This window comes from Chelonia mydas, chromosome 1 (genome assembly GCF_015237465.2).
Source record: "Chelonia mydas isolate rCheMyd1 chromosome 1, rCheMyd1.pri.v2, whole genome shotgun sequence".
Lineage (NCBI taxonomy): Eukaryota > Metazoa > Chordata > Testudines > Cheloniidae > Chelonia > Chelonia mydas.
Genome location: NC_057849.1, coordinates 218,297,823 through 218,314,773, shown reverse-complemented (window position 1 = coordinate 218,314,773; position 16,951 = coordinate 218,297,823). Strand labels below are relative to the sequence as shown.

The following is a 16,951-nucleotide window of genomic DNA, read 5'->3' as shown; positions in this document are numbered from 1 at the left end:
ATCGCTGGGTGCATGGGGGACATCCAGAACCAAACTGGACTCTACAGCAACAACCCTTTCCAATCAATGGAAACTGACGACATATAAAATAAGGTCATGTTGACAAAGTCAATATAATATGGGACCCATAGTCCACTATTCCTAGTGGATCCAGCTTCTTCCCATGGACACTGAACTCTGCTCCACTGCCGGTCCACAGCAGGTGCATCTACACCCCTCTGTCATCTAAAGCTGAATGTGCACAGGTTTGCTTTGTTGGGAGACACAGGATGGGTAGGAGACTTCAGGTATCCTCCTCGACAAAACTTCCAGATCCCTCAATAGGAATAGAATCCACACAGGTCCCCACTGGCATTAGTCAGTGTAAACACCACATTGAAATCCATGGAGCTTCCAGGCTTTGCATTACGATTTCTCCTCACGCTTCCGACCCAGCCACTTTTGATCCTACACTCTTGCTTTTATCACATTTCCCCTACATGTCTCCTAGATACTATTTCTGTCCATTCCCCTCAATACAGTACCTGCTTAACAAGGTATGAATTCAATGGCAAAGCAAGATGGCCAAAATTTAGGTAAAACTAAAATCTGAGACACTTCCGACCATACTAATATTCAGTCAAGTTCATTCTGCATTAAATATATATAAAATCAGCAGAATACGCTAAAAAACCCCACAGCTACTAATAATATTTAATATCTGTGTATTTAATAATAATAGTATTTAGTGCTTACATGGTGCTTTACCTATTCCAAGCAATGGAGATCTGTTAACTAGTTCCACTTCACAACACTCCAGAGAGGTAGATGGGTCAATCTCACTTAAAGATGGGGAAACTGAGCAAGACATTCAAAGTGCCTTGCCCAGGGTCACACAATGAGTCAGTGGCTGAGTTAGAATTCAGAACCACCCATGAGCTCATTCCTCCAGACCATGCTGTCTTAGACAAAGTTGTGTTGCCGCTGTGTGTCTCAGTTTCCCCATCTGTAAAATGGGGATCAGAATATTGGCTTCCTTCGCAAAAGGCTTTGAGATCTACAGATGAAAAGTGCTATACAAAAGCTGGGTGTTTGTTTATTATTATGATGATTATTATTATCATTAAAGGCCTCTTTTCAGACTGATCATGTCTTCCTAATTAATCATTTGGCAAGCAGTCTGAAACTTACCACTGCACTAACGGTTACTTTATCTCATTAAAACGTTCAGCAATTTCACTGTATAACAACAAACTATTTTCACATTAACTTTTCTCATCTTTAAATAACCCTTTTATGCCTTGAAAATTATAGTGTTTCCTAAAGCAAAAAAAAAATCATAAAGTTCGTTCACATTAAAAACTTCCCTCAATTACTCCCCCTCAGATTTCCAAAACATTTAACAAGAGAGAGAAATTACAAGGCTACGCTCTTTCAATCATGCAAATCTCTTTTCAACTGTCCACAAAAATCACATGCATTTCCAGCTATGTGAAGGCGTATGCAGATTCAGCAGGGGAGAGAGGGAGGAGGGAAAGATTTAAAAGTGCCTTGAGCTTGCCCAAAAGTGTTAAGCAGAGTAGAATCTCACTAATCCCTACTAACTTTAGGGAGGACAAAGAGAACCTTGGCGCGGATTTGTGAGGTCTGAAGATAACCAAGTGCTGGAATGACACCAGTGCAGGGAATGAAATTCTACTGTACACACAGCCTGGAATGTCACTGCTGCTGACCCTGCTCCTAGCACAGCTGCAGACCCTCAATTGTCTGCACTACTGTCTACCTAGCCATCGTATTTCTAATGCCCTCATCAACCCTGTTGTAGCCGAGTGCAAGCAAACTGCAAACCTGATTATGAGGATTTGCCGTTGTACTGGTTATTGAAGGCTGGAGCAGCAAGATTATACTGTACGTATCACCTATATGGAATATATAATATTGTAGTGGGCTTCCCTGCCTCCCACTATCTGGGTTGCAGGTGGGCGTGATTTGAGAGAGAGGTGAGGTAAAGCTGCATGGTAAAGATGAGGGCTCTCAGGTTGGCACACATTAGGTCTGTAAGTGGGGCGCTCTCAGGATGGTAAGGTTGAGGGTGGTGAGGGAGGCACAGTCAGGATGCTCAAGGTCTCACTTTTTGAGATGAGCAGCTGTCAGTAAGTGGGGCTTTAAAGTTTGAGGCGCTCAAAATATGGGAAGGGACAGAAGCATGTGATGCAAATGTCAGTAGAGCAAATGTATATCAATGCACCTGGGCATAGGGTGTAAAACAGCATGGAATTTGGCCCCTGCTATTCAGCTGCTTTCTGCAAGGTAGCGAGTGACATTCTTCATGCCACACTGTAGCCAAAACACAGAGCTGTGATTTGTCTTTCACTTCGCCCTCATGAATGTCATCAAATGCTACAACCCTTCTTGCTTTCTTTGGGAACCTAATCTCTTGGTGAGACTAAACCTGAGGTGACAGATGATTCAGCAGAGGAGTTACAAGATTTTTTACGTTACTGTGATAATTTGACATTTTTTGGTAAACCGCCTTTAGGGTAATCCATCCGTCCAATGATGGCTAGCTAGGTCACCGAGCACAGATGCTGGCTCAGAGCCAATGGCTGCACTGCCCCCCAGCCAGCCAGGCTGCCACTGCTGGGTGTGAGTGCAGAAAAGCATAAAGGAACACGGAGAGTGAGCTGCTCAGTCTTTGGGGGGGTTGGTCTCGGGATCCCTATTTTATATATCAGGTCAGGCCCTGCCCGGTGGCACTTGTGCAGCACTACTGGCCCAGTGCACAAGAGAAGCTGTATTGAAAATACAGCTCCCTTTCTCCGCGGACATTTTCAGTTGGTGTTTCTGTTTATACCTTTCTCTATGGGAGAGGAATACAGTATCCATTGTTCAGAAAACACTTTGGGGATAAAGGGGGTTCTAGAACTGTTAGTTATGGTATTATCATTTGTAGAATGACAGGCTCTGATGTGCAAGAATGTCCACTAGTGACCAGGCTGAGCAACCAAAACTCGTGTTGCTGGTGACCCAAGGTATGATTCAAGCCAGCATCCCAGAAATGCAAGGCTAGTGCTGTTCAATACCTTGTATCATCCTGCCCCAAATGACAAGTCATTAATAACCATTACATATGTTCAGTGACTGAAGAAGGTTGATCTTGAGACCTCACATGATGCAGTACATTGCCCATAAGTCCTGACCAATAACCACTATTATTTTCAAACTTTGACTGATTTCTTTTTTACTAACTCTTACATTTTGTGCCTTGTATTGGATTAAAGAGGTTTTTAAGTTTGTTGTTAATTTCCAGGTCAGCTAACATAAAATCAATAATGGTCTGCAGCAGATTTTCTTCCTGAAATGGTGGAGAATGAGTGAAAGTAGCATTAACTCTCTCCAAATTTCACTCATAATGTGTGAACTTTCTAATTTTGGTTTTCTCCTCCTTCCCTCCTCCCCCACCCCCTGATATTCTTTTGCAGCAGTAAATTGGGTAACAATTTGTTCCTCCTCATTGTTTTACCTCTTCAGCACTGCATATAGGAGTGATCAATGCCAGAGCCTGCTCCCACTGAAATCAATGAGAGCTTTGCCAGTGAAGTCAATGGGAGCAGAACCAGGCCCTCTCTACTGGAAATTTATTTATAGATATTCTCAGTCAGGACACAAACTTGCAACTCTTATTCATGCAAATAGTTCCTGCTAGAGTGGTTAGTGCTGCTGACTTTAATGAGACTGTTTGAGTGAGGAAGGATTACTCTCAGGAGTAAGGGCTGCAGGTACTCATTTATAATAAGAATAGTGGAATATGATAGGAAACGTGGAAAGCTGAGTTCTGATCCTGGTGTACCACACAGCACTTAAGGCCCAGTCTTGCAACCCGTGAAGCACATTCCGAAAAGGACTAAGGCTCCCAATTCCTCCCCTTGAAGTCAATGGGAACTAAGGGCTCTAAGTCCCCATTTAGGCACATGCTTAGCTTTAAGCACCTGAATAGTTATTGAAGGCAATGGGACTTAAGCACGTGCTTAAGTGTGTTGATGAACCAGGGCCTAAGCACTCCTTGAATCCCAATCCTCAGCACCTTGCAGGCTCTATCTCTTTCTGCCTAATAAGCCTCCAGCAATCTCTTGTCCTTGAAAAGCCATGAAATCTAAATGTGTGATTGACAGTTTAAAAAGCCAAGCCAAACAAATATTTTCAATCATATCTGAAGAATAATTGGTTTCCCTTTTATTTGACAGCTCTTTCCTTTTAGTGGGGAAAAACACAGAACGTGAGACAGTCAAACACCAAGAGAAAGCATCAGACAGTCCATCTGAGTGTTCAGACTGAAGGATGAAGAATGATCTGATGAGCTTGTAAACAGCATTGTGCAGAAGCAGACTCCTTTGCTTTCCTAAGGCCTGATCTTGATGGATGCTGAGCACCCACAACTCATACCGGAGAAATGCTCCCGTCAATAACCCCAGGGACCATCCAGCATAACTGAAGGCAAAATTTGGCCAATTGACTTAATTGGACTTTAAGGACACTTTGCACCTCGCAGGACTAAGTTCTATGCTACCTCCTCAAACTCATTGGGTCTGATTCTGCTCTCACCTGAACCAATTTTACACCAGTGCTACTTCATTGACTGCATTTAGTATGTACTATTTTTATTGCATTAGTGGCCAGAGAACCTAAACAGGATCAGGACCCCATTGGTGTGCCAGGCACTATAGAGACATTCAGGTCCCTCCCCTGAAGAGAATACAGTCTAACCTGAATACAAGACCAAAGTGGGAGAACAAACAATGGAGAACATGAGGGAGGGAGAACTGGGGTAATGGTGACAGGGAGACATAGCCAAGGCCTGAGCCTGTAAGCCCCATTCAGGGATCTCAAAAAAGGACTAACTGAAGTCAATGGGACTATTTGCCCATAAAGGCAACTCTGATAAGACCTTAGAGGATCAAGACCTTAAAAGCTGCGGTAGGCAGACTGTGCCACCTATTTTTAAAAACATTTTTGCTCAACCTGCACTTTAGGCTGCACTTCTCACGGAGGCAGAACTCCCACTGGAAAAAAAAGGAAGGTTTGCCTATAACAGGAATGCGTCAGGATCAGGCCCTTTATTTGTAACTTCTGTTGTGAATGATTTCTAAACAGACTACAGCATCGCATCCAAACTAAAAGACAAAGGTCTAATGCCAACGGGGAGAATCCGGCACGCCTCTCTCAGGCAAATTGTCCCTGGCTTTGAGTTGGGCCTTATGTGATATTTCTTTACACCATCTGGAAAAGATTCTGCTTGCCTGCTCACCTGGCATGAATCACATTTTTTGGAACAGGAGGGAAAAATATCACTTTTCTTCCTTAGCATCAATCATGGTAAAGGATGGGTGGGTAGATATTGTGCCTGGATTATGGAGCATTAAAGGAAATTTTTGCAAGGTTGATTTACACTAACAGTGCATACAATACTGTATTGCATACAATAGATTCTTGTCTTAAGTAACTATTAAGTGCATTGAAAATTTGATAAAAACAAACCTTGAGCGCTGACAATCAAGACTTCTCTTCCATGACCTGCTAATCTTGCCATGGTAAAGGCATGAAACATCCTTCAGCAGTGCAACAGGAGTTTGTAAAAAAAAAATTGTAAGCTCTTTGCAACAGAAATGATAACGTAGTGTTTCGATTTGAAGTAACGAATCAACTTCACTTCAGTGTTCACTAAGGTAGCTGCACAGCGCCATGTCATCAAAATGAAGATGGTCTGTCATTGTCATTTAGGAAGATTGAAACTGTAAAATCCAGAGCCTTGTCACGGTTTTGCTTTGAAATAACAAAAAGAAAACATTTTGATGAAAGATGGTTCTTTCCTCCTCAGTCCAAGACATAAGCCACATGATGGTTATTTAAGTAGCACTCTGTGCCATGTCAGACTCTAAGTGCCACCCGTTTTGGAAATATTATCACGACAAACAGCAAGCCATTTATACAAATGGCATGGGTACGCAATGAGCCTGATTCATGTGCTAAAGAAATCTGGAGTGTAAATCAAAAAAGCTTTGCAGATACCGCACACATGATTAGCTTTCAAGTTGTTTCCCCCCGTTTCCCACTGTTTTTGATCTGTTGTGCACTTGGATAAAAACTAGGAGCGGCGGACAATAGCCTATAAAAAAATCTCCAAATTATACCAGTGGTAGAAAAAGAAAGAAACAAACAAAAAGCTTCACCATTTTTTTCTGGAATAAAAAGCACAGGGCTGAATTATTAGCAATTCTGAAACAGTAAGGTTGTTAATAAAAGTACTTATAAAGAAATATATCTACAATATTTAATCATTTAAGGCTCACAAAAACCTAACATTTTCTCAACAACAAATCAAAAGTTTTCTGCTAAAGGGTTAAAAGCAGCAAATTCACTTCACATACTAGATAACCAGATCTGTACTGATCACAAGGGAGAAATCTGAAAGTGTTTCTTAGCTAATGTTTCTAGTGCTTTAATGAAGTCATGTTTCACAGGAAAATAAATACCCCATTCATTCTTAAATACAATTACACATATATAAAATATATTGGAATAATTTCAGTTTGAAACTACAGTACCAAAAAAATCCATTCATTTTCCATACACAACCGCCCCTCCCAATCTTTTAATACTAAACTTTGAGCAAGTGAATTAGTTACAAATGACGCATTTAAAATCACAGTTTGCTAAAGTAAGTGTCTACAAATAACACCAGTTTGCACTGTAATAATTTACCAGCTCCTGCATCATGGAGTGTAGCTTATTCTTAGTCTATTTTAAAAATAGGTGGCCCTTTATGTGGTGGAAAAAAGAACATAAAAACATGTACTCCTGGAGGTCTGTTCAATTATAAAATATAGGCTGACTTAAAATACTGTCTAAGTGATACAAAAAAATTATATCTATCTATCTATCGCTCCAACATCAACAAATCCTGCTGTACCTCAGAACCCAAATTCATTCCCTTCCTTACAGGTCTGTTTCCCTGTTGGTGTCCAGACAGAGTGCATAGAGGGATTTTCTAAGATCTAGGTTGCTTTTAGCTTTGATATTGGTTTTCTCTAAGGATCCAGTGCCGTTGTTGATCCCCTCACTGTTTTCCAAGTGCACAACAGATTTGTTCAGAGAGTTTTTACTGCGACTTCTCTTCAGCTCCCCCCCAGCTGAGCTGCCCTGAGCGCTGCTGGGCTCCTCCTTGAGAACAGACTGCTGCTCTTCGTTGTCAGTTCCTCGGTGGTAGAAGTAGTTGAAGTTGGACACGATGACAGGCACGGGCAGGGCTATGGTCAGCACGCCAGCGATGGCACACAAGGAGCCGACGATCTTGCCGCCTACGGTGACAGGCCTCATGTCCCCATAGCCCACCGTGGTCATGGTCACCACGGCCCACCAGAAAGCGTCGGGGATGCTGGAGAAATGGGAGTCTGGGTCGTCCGCCTCGGCAAAGTACACGGCGCTGGAGAAGAGGATCACCCCGATGAAAAGGAAGAAGATGAGGAGCCCCAGCTCCCGCATACTGGCTTTCAAAGTCTGCCCCAGGATCTGCAGCCCCTTGGAGTGTCTGGAGAGCTTGAAGATCCTGAAGACCCTGACCAGGCGGATGACCCTGAGGATGGCCAGGGACATGGCTTGCTGCTGGCCCCCGTTGTTGTTGCTGGCGTGGCTGGGGGCCCCGGGCTCCTGCTGCTCCTGAGCCAGCTCGGTGCCCAGGGTGATGAAGTAGGGGATGATGGCCACGATGTCGATGATGTTCATGATGTTCCTGGAGAACTCGGGCTTGCTGGGGCAGGCGAAGAAGCGCACCAGCAGCTCGAAGGTGAACCAGATCACGCAGGTGGTCTCGATGATGAAGAAGGGGTCGGACAGGCTGCTGGGGGGCTGCATCGGGGGGGCCTCCCCGGCGGTGCCGTTCAGGGCTGCCCCGTGCGGGGGCAGGGGGGCCTGCAGCTCCCGCTCGTCCCGGAACTCGGGCAGGGTCTCCAGGCAGAAGGTGATGATGGAGATGAGGATCACCAGCACCGAGACGATGGCGATGCCCCGGGCGGAGCTGGAGCTCTCCGGGTACTCGAAGATGAGCCACACCTGGCGCTGGAACTCGTTGCGGGGCAGGGGCTTCTCCTCCTCCTGGATGAAGCCCTCGTCCTCCCGGAACCGCTCCATGGCCTCCTCGCCCAGCTGGTAGAAGCGGATCTCGTCGGCGAAGACGTCGATGGAGACGTTGACCGGCCGGCGCAGCTTGCCCCCGGACTGGTAGAAGTAGAGGATGCCGTCGAAGCTGGGCCGGTTCCGGTCGAAGAAGTACTCGTTGCGCAGCGGGTCGAAGTACCGCATGCGCTTGTCCGGGTCGCCCAGCAGCGTGTCCGGGAACTGGTTGAGGGTGCCCAGCTGCGTCTCGAAGCGCAGCCCGGAGATGTTGATCAGCACCCGCTGGTGGTGCAGGGCGCGCTGGCTCTCCTCCGCCGCCTCCTCCTCCTCGGCCGCCGCGGCCATGCCCATGCCCAAGCGGTGCCCGCCTTCCTCCGGCAGCACCATCGCCTCCTCCTCGCCCCCGCCCGGGTAGGGGCGCGGCGGCGAGGCGCCCCGGGGAGCGGGCACCCTCCGGCTGGCGCTGCCGGGGCTGGCGCTCCTGCTTCGGCAGCCGCCGCTGCCCGCCCGGGGCTGCTCCTGCTCCGGCTCCGGCTCCGGCTCCGGGGCGCCGCGGCAGCCGTTCAGCCAAGCGGGGGCGGCGGCGGAGTTGGGGACGTGGAGCCGGTCCCCCCGCCGCCGCGCCCGGCCGCCCCCCGCATCCTCGCCTCCTCCCCCGATGGCCGTGGCGCCTCCGTTCTCCAAAGTCACCAGCGCGATCTCCATGGGCAGCGGCGGGCGGGAGGCGCAGGGGAGGCGGCGGGCATGCTGCGCTCCCCTCCCTCCGAGCCGGCCAGCTCCGGGCTGCCCCCGGCCGCCGCCTGCTGCGCCGCGAAAGGCAGCCCAGCCGAGCCCCGGGGAACCGCGCGGGGACCCGGATATGAACGAGCGAGCATTAGGCTTGACGTCAAAGAGGATCCCTGCTTCCCCGCGCCCCCCAATGCAAACAGCCAGCAGCCTCCCCGGTTACCAGGCTACAGCATCCCTGCCTGGCAAACGCGGCCCGCCCCGGCCAGCCGCCCTGCCCCTCGCCCAGCCCTGCCCCTCGCGGCGGCCCCCGGGGGACAAGGGGATGCTCCGGGGCCGTGCACATGCCTCCCGGGGGTGGGAATTGCATGGGAGTCCGGGGGGGGGGGCTGCAGAGCGGGAGAAGGGCACGACAGGTAGATGACTTCACCGTGGAAATTCTCCCCCTCGGATCTCAGTCACCCCCAAGCAGACCCAGTGGGTCTACTCCGGGTTCACACTGGTTTCACTGGGATCTGAATCTAGTCCGGGGCGGGAGTGGGGTGGGGAAGGGTTCTGCATGGAGAAATGGCAGGGAAGAAGAAGTGCAAATATGACCAAACCTGGAACCATTCCCGAGCTCCTTACTCAACAAAGTTCCCACTAGGATCCGTGGGGCAGCTCGCAGTGGGCTTTAGTGAGACTATAACCATCCAGCTCAGACCCAGAGAAAGTCTCCTTTCAGTTACAGATCCAGGGATGCCAGTGCCTTTGCAGCAGTGTAATAGGAGAAAGGGGTTGATGTGAGAAAAGTGGCTAGACAGAATCCAGAACCGCTGTAATAATGTGATGCAAGAAAGGACATGACAAATTGTATCTCGCACCACAAGGGGGTATTTTCCCTTCGTGGGATACAGGAGCGATTGAAGCTATACGATTAAGCTTGCCCTACAGTGAATGTATAGACATCGCCCCCACTCCAAAACACACACAGGCTCCCACATGCCTGCACACACAACCAGTTCAGGCTGAAACCAGTTCAGGCTGAAAGGATTATACTGCCTGTCCCCATTCATGGATTATTCGTTAAAGGGATTTTATAGAGAGAGGTCTGTAAAGTCTCTCCGGCTATAAAACCCCATTTACACATAATGGAAATCATAATCACAACACACTTTGGGGATTCTTTTGGCCTTTCGATTTTTTTCCAAGTTCAGACAGAACAAAGAAATGGGGTTTTGGTGCCTTCTCTGAGTTTGTTTAGCCTGCAGAAGACACGAGCTGATCCTTGTTTCAAAGCCTCCCAAAGGAGAAAACAAAATATTTTCATCAGAATAAATTTCTATTTAGGATTTCAGCATATCAATACCATTGATCATGTTTTCCATTGACGTAATCCAAGCATATGCCATTCTTAAACCACATCAAAACTTTGTAAATGTCAATAGATGCAAATTTATTCGAGAAAACGGGTTGAATCTGTTTTACCTTATCACACCGAGTGGAATCAATACTAAGATATTATTTGTTTGCCATCTTCAGTACATCTCCGCAATTTCTATATGGGGATGTATACATATATATATATATATATATATATATATATATATATATATATATATAGTAATATTCAGAATTTTACAACGTGTTGTACCTGTTTTTTAGCTGCTGTGGATTTCTGGGTTTCTGAAATAACCAGGAGTGAAATATTTAATATTAAAGTGGAAAACCATTTTCCTTCCTCTACTATGCACCACTGCAGGAACATTATTCATTATTGCATCCTTTTGTTATAGTCATGTGGCTGTATAATGATTTGCCTAGTTTCACGGGGATTAATTCATTTCCACTTAATGTAAAATGTTATCTCTGTACACAACATATGCCCACACATATTAACCATTCCTGAAATAGAAAAAAACATAATTATATTAAATGGTTGTCATTAGTGATTATTTCCCATTGGCACAGTACTGTTCTATAATTTGCCTCCCAGAGCTAACATAATATCAGTGACATGTAAGGCTATGCAGTTATTACCTAGGGTCCAACGAGTGACTTTACTCACACGAGCAGTCCCTATTGAATCCAATGGGACTACCTGCCCAGGAGCAAAATTCTGTGTACATTTGCAACACAGGGCCCTTATTTTGCAATACCAGTTATTTAGATAATAATTCAAACCTGCAAAATATACACACACACACACACACACACATGCATGGCATTTGTGTTCACACCTATGTGAGTGGGTAAGTGCAGAGGTGTAGTGGGTTTATGTGTTCATGGAAATACAGTACATCCATGGGAGCACACACACACACACACATATCCTATCCTCTTTACACAGTTTTCCTACATTGCAACCACAATAATCCATCCATGGCATTAGGTACACCTTGATAAATACCCCCAAAGACATCCCACACATACCAACCTTCACCCCTTCATACACACATCATACAGATCCACACTCATGGGAGGGAGAATTGCAGAGGGTGTTTCTGGAGGTGAATATAGGTGGATGCACAGCTCAATGCATATTCTTGAAGCATCCACCTATACTCACCCCCAGAAACACCCTCTGCAATTCTCCCTTCCTCCCCACACCCCGCCACCCCGCCCCACTTAACACACACAGTGCAGTATTATGGTGGAGATCACAGCCTTCCCTGGCACAGCATCTAGGGGTTGATACTACTACCTCTTTTGGAGAGCCCGGGGGAGGAGAGAGTCGGGGAAGGACAGGCAGATTTCTCTCTCCCAGAGTGTTCTGTCCTAGCCCCAATCAGGGGTGAGAGAGAGCCAGCACTCTGTGACACACTGTACCAGCATTTCTCTGATGCCTGTAGGAGTTTCTGCAGAATTTAAGCTTTCATTTGAAATAAAATTCTAGCCCTAACAGTTGTGAAGGTAACCTTCTGAAGGTGAACTGATGCAGTGCTGTTTTCCCGCTTTTGGAAGCAAATGGGAATTATAGCACTAAAAGAGAGATAAGCTGTCTTCATTCAGCTCAGGTAGAGTGTTAACTCTGAAACCTAATAAAGGAAATTAAAATGGCAACATCCTTACCTCTTGCCCTGCGGAGCATTTTACCAGAAACATCCAACTACTTTGGGATTGTGGGCAGTTTTTGAGTAGAATACCACTATTTCTCTCTCTCTCTCTCTCTCTCTCCCCGCACCAGCCTCCCAGTTTAACCACCCTTGGAACCTTCACCTCCATGTACGATTGAGTCTGTGTCCCTTTCCTCTATACAGGGCAGGTTGTCAGGTTGTGCGTATGTGGTGTTTTATGTGAGGGGGGGACACGATGAAAGCAGCTCTTGTTCAGGATCCCCACGTTTCTGAGTGCAGTGAGCAGCGGCTGTGTGACTGACTGCTTTCTTGAAGGGTAGTAGTGTCTATGGAAACCCCAGGAATGTGGCATTGGATAGAGAGGGAGGCATGGAAAATAGGCTGACTTGTAGATAGAGTAGTAATGCTGCCAATACTTTAACAAGGGTCTTTCTCAGAAATGTTCCACTTCACTCAGTGATACACGTGACATTCCTTGGGTTACATAACCTCAACCACACTCACGTCCACACCAAAACGTTCCGTTCGTTCCAGCACCGTCCATGCATCAAAGGGATCAACACTTCCACTCTCAGTTTGCCATACTTCCTGCTTCAGGGAGGTACTTCTACATGGCTCTCTTACCTGCTCCTCACAGAAGGAGCAGGTGGATTGGCTTGTGGCCTGAGTAACAAACCTCCTCTTGTGGTTGGTTGGCTGGTAAATGGGATTCCTCTGGTTCTTTAGGTGCACAGGCCCCTTCTGACTGCTGTTGGTTTCCCCTGGCCAGGGGGATGCACAGGGAAGGACAGTTTCTTCCCCTTTGCTAAGAGCAGAGGGAAATGTCTCCCTTTTCCTGGTTTCAAAGAGTGCTGCTCCCCTGGAGCATCCCCTCCCACTGGCTTGTGAGATGAGGACTCCCCAGGGAGGAGAATCTTAAGTGTGGACAGGAAGAGGAGCTAGTGTCTGGCTGAGGCTCCCATCCTTTCCCACCAGTGCCTCAGAAAGGCCTTCCCATAGCAACAGTGCCTGAGAAAGAAAAAAAAAAAAAGATATCCCAGCTGTGATACCTCAATCTCCTCTCTAAAGGCAGACCTGTACCCAACCCATTGTCTCCCTATACTCACGCATACATCCCTCTGCCAGCTCCCTCCCAGGTACAGATAAATAATACAATCATACATAGATTTACTGTCAAACCTCTATTTTGAAAGGTCAATACTATTCCTAAAATGCAGGGAATTGCACAATGTTCCAAGGAAGGACCCCTCCCACCCCCAAGCATCCATTTTTACTTGTTTTTCAGTCAGTCCAGAGCCTCCACCCTGGCCACATTCTCCATCGTGGTAGAAATGGGGATGGGAAGCATGTACTAGCTTCACAGGCTGTGCCACCTAGAGCTGGGCAAAAATCTTTCAGCCAAAGCCTTTTGCAGTGAAAAAAGCATATATGACCATACCAAAACGCTGAGCGACTTGTCCGTTTCACCAATTTGTTTGTGTCTAAAACTGGTTTGTTTGTTTTTTACATCAGTACATTTTGTTTTGACATTTTCCAATCGAAAGACGTCAAAATGTTGATGCACAACCACTTTTTGTTCAGAAATTCCCTTCCATTTTATTTTTTAAATTAAAACCCTTTAAAACATTCTCAACATCTAAATGAAATGTTTGTTATCCCAAAGAATTTTTTAAAACTTTTATTTACTGATAGTTTTTTGGGGAAAAAAAATTCGGACCAACCTAAACCTTTTCTTAATTTTTTTTTTTTTTTAGAATTGCCAGTGAACCAGCCGCCCCCGCCCCCAACCCTAGCCTTTCGCACAGCTCAAATGCCCCCTGCCCAGCTCCACACTCTGGACACGTACACAAATAATTTTGTTTTCTTGGCTATGAATCATCTTGGGGAGACTAGCTGCTTCCAGTTTCATTTATTTGTGTGCCCACGTGCTCTGCCCCTGGATGCATCCCATCCTCACTAGTGCTGCAAAGGTGCATCACCCTAGAAATACATATGACACTGAGCTGTAACTCGCCCTGCTGAGCTCTCCCTTGATGTTGATCAGCTTTTACCATTGACCTCAGCTGGTGTAGAGCTTAGAATGGGCCTCCACTGGTCGGTGGAATGGGGGGGCTGGGCCACCTGTGGAAGTGGGGATCTGCGAGATCTTCCCCCTTGTTTCCTCTCTATTCATGCCATAGCTGATCTATAAATAACATGTCCCTCCTGGGTAAAAAGAACGGGAGGACTTGTGGCACCTTAGAGACTAACCAATTTATTTGAGCATAAGCTTTCGTGAGCTACAGCTCACTTCATCGGATGCAGGAAGCCATTTGAAGCAGAGAAGCTGCTGAAGGGGTTAAAGGCAAATCCATGTCCTCCCTTTGCTAATCCTCCAGCAGCTTGATCCTGTGTTGTGATGATTCCAGGCCACAGAGAGAGAGAGAGAGTTTCTGCAAACTGCCACGGTCCCTGAGGGAGTCCCCTGTGCAGACTCTTATTTCCTGTTCAGGAGGATTAAGTACAAGGCCATTGACAAATCACAGTAAACATCTGTATGTGAGCACTCTCTCTATCAAGGCCTAATCCACGAAGAAATTCATTAATGAATTCAAAACATTCACACTGTTCTATCTATAGTGTCTGGCTGATCCATTTTAATGTAAGTTGTGCAGATGTGTATTTCTGCACCACTGATTTTGTATTTATTTCATGTGACAATCTCCTACGTTACCCGCTTTGTCCAATGAGATGCAGAAAACTGCTTGGAGATTCAGCCCTTTGCTTTTGGACTGTACACTGCATCACATACATTGATAATAGCTCTGAGAATTATAACAAAGCCAGCGAGTGTTCCTATCCTTTATATTTCCCTAGAATTAGTACACACATTCTTTAGCACCTTACCGGCATCTGTGATAGTATATGGAAAAGATTTAAAATCGAGATTTCTTTTATTTTCTGAATTTTGCTTTGATTAAGATTATAATCCCTCAGGGATATTTTCTTTCTTAAAACTGAACATTAGGCTAATTTCCTGGTTAATTTGGTGCTTTAGGGCCAAAATGTCTAAACTTGGGCATTTTTTAGGCACACAGAACAAAAGCGGCCTGATTTCTCAGAAGTGCTAAGACCCACATCTCCCATTGACTTGAAGAGCAGCAGCGAGTGCCCAGAACTTCTGGAAATCCGGCCACTTACATCCACTTATATAGCGATTTGCATCCGGAGAGCTCAAGGTGCTATACGAAGGAAGACCTAATGAGTCCCATTTTACAAAGGGGAAAATGGAAGTACACAGATATGAAGTGATTTGTCATATATCACACAAGAATTCAGCAGCAGAGCTGGCAATAGAATGCAGATTTCCTGATCCAGTGTCTTACGCACTGGCCCACCCTGCCTCTTAAAAAAAAAAAAGAAATAGAAAAAATTTAAAATCAGGCCATCTGTTAGACTAGAGTGGTGCTTCTAGGTACTATCTTGTGTATAGGCCATATCTCAATATCATCCTGCTCCCACTGAAGTCTGTGGGGGCTTTGTCACTGATTTTAGAACAAGCAGGATTGGGCCCAGGGACTATTACAAATCCGGCAGTTACACGGTATTTTCCAATCCACTCTCAAAGCTTTGGCCTCCACCAGAGAGCATGAATCTTTCCGACTTGCAAACACATGCCTGATATTTTTAATCTCCATCCTCTTGCTACTTACAGTATATTACTGTGATGTAATCTTAAACTCTAGGGACATGACATTAAAGGGAAATTCACATTTTTTGCTCTTTTTTTTTTTTTTTTTTTAAAGAATATACCTCTACTGTCAAGTTTCAGCTGTTGCCACCTGACAGGATGCCTAAGTCTGATAATAACAACTTTGATCACCCAGTTTAAATGAAAAAAAGTTGAGTACTGCAAATAAGGAGTTCATGATCACTAATTTAGTCCTAAGTGGAGCACAGGATCTGGTCCAAGAGGTGAATATAGCTGGACCGCTTGGTAATAGTGACCATAATATAATTAAATTGAACATCCCTGTTGCGAGGAAAACACCACAACATCCCAACACGGTAGCATTTAATTTCATAAAGGAGAACTACATAAAAATGAGGAAGTTAGTAAAACAGAAATTGAAAGGTACAGCACCAAAAGTGAAATCCCTGCAAGCTGCATGGAACCTTTTTAAAGACACCGTAATAGACGTGCAACTTAAATGTATACCCCAAATTAAAAATGAGAATGCAATAAATACAGGTTTGTCATTTATGGGCTATGGATGGGATTTCCAAAGGTGTCTAAGTTCCATTTAAATGACTTTCAGTTAAGTATCTAGATGCTTTGAAAATCCCACTAGACACTAGCTGCATCTTTAAGTGCTTAAATATCTTTGGAAATGAAACTGTTGCTAAGTGACTTAGGAGCACTAAAGAGCTATACAGTCTTTTTTAGAAAACCCCACTCACATGTCACAGCTGATGTATAGCAGCATTGACTTTCAATGGATCTGTGCCAATTTATACAAACTGAGGATGGAGCCTTATATGGGATTTTATGTAGAAGTATGATTTAATAGTGTAGGCAGTTATCAATGTTGGTCTAAATCTCTTCCACTTCTGAGTGGAAAAATAAGTAATGGTAATAATAATCAGTAACAAAAATTATAAATGGGGAAAGTAAAGATTTTCTGCTTGCTCTAAGGAGCAATGCCCAATGGGGCTAAAAGTAGGGCTGTCGATTAATTGCGGTTAACTCACACGATTAACTCAAAAAATTAATTGTGACTAATTACAGTTTTAATCACACAGTTAAACAATAGAATACCAAGGGAACTTTATTAAATATTTTGGATAGTTCTCTACATTTTCATATATATTGTATTCTGTGTTGTAATTGAAATCAAAGTGCATATTATTTTTATTACAAATATTTGCACTGTAAAACCAAAAATAGTATTTTTCAATTCATCTCATACAAGTATTGTAGTGAAATCTCTTTGTCATGAAAGTGCAATTTACTGATATAGATTTTTGTTGTTACATAACTG

General features: G+C 45.0%; 1 protein-coding gene across 2 annotated transcripts in view; it reads right to left on the bottom strand.

Moving 5' to 3' along the window:
- Positions 1-9,156, bottom strand: part of LOC102932724 (potassium voltage-gated channel subfamily A member 5) — a 30,390-nt gene extending 21,234 nt beyond the window's left edge. For both annotated transcript variants that reach the window (XM_043528913.1, XM_043528933.1), the window contains exons 1-2: positions 6,977-9,156; positions 5,515-5,799 (exon numbers count right to left, since the gene is read on the bottom strand). In XM_043528913.1, coding sequence (XP_043384848.1) covers positions 5,754-5,799; positions 6,977-8,853 — 1,923 coding nt within the window. In that variant the 5' untranslated portion in view covers positions 8,854-9,156 and the 3' untranslated portion in view covers positions 5,515-5,753. The remainder of the gene's footprint in view (positions 1-5,514; positions 5,800-6,976) is intronic.
- Between the last annotated feature and the right edge of the window lie 7,795 nt (positions 9,157-16,951).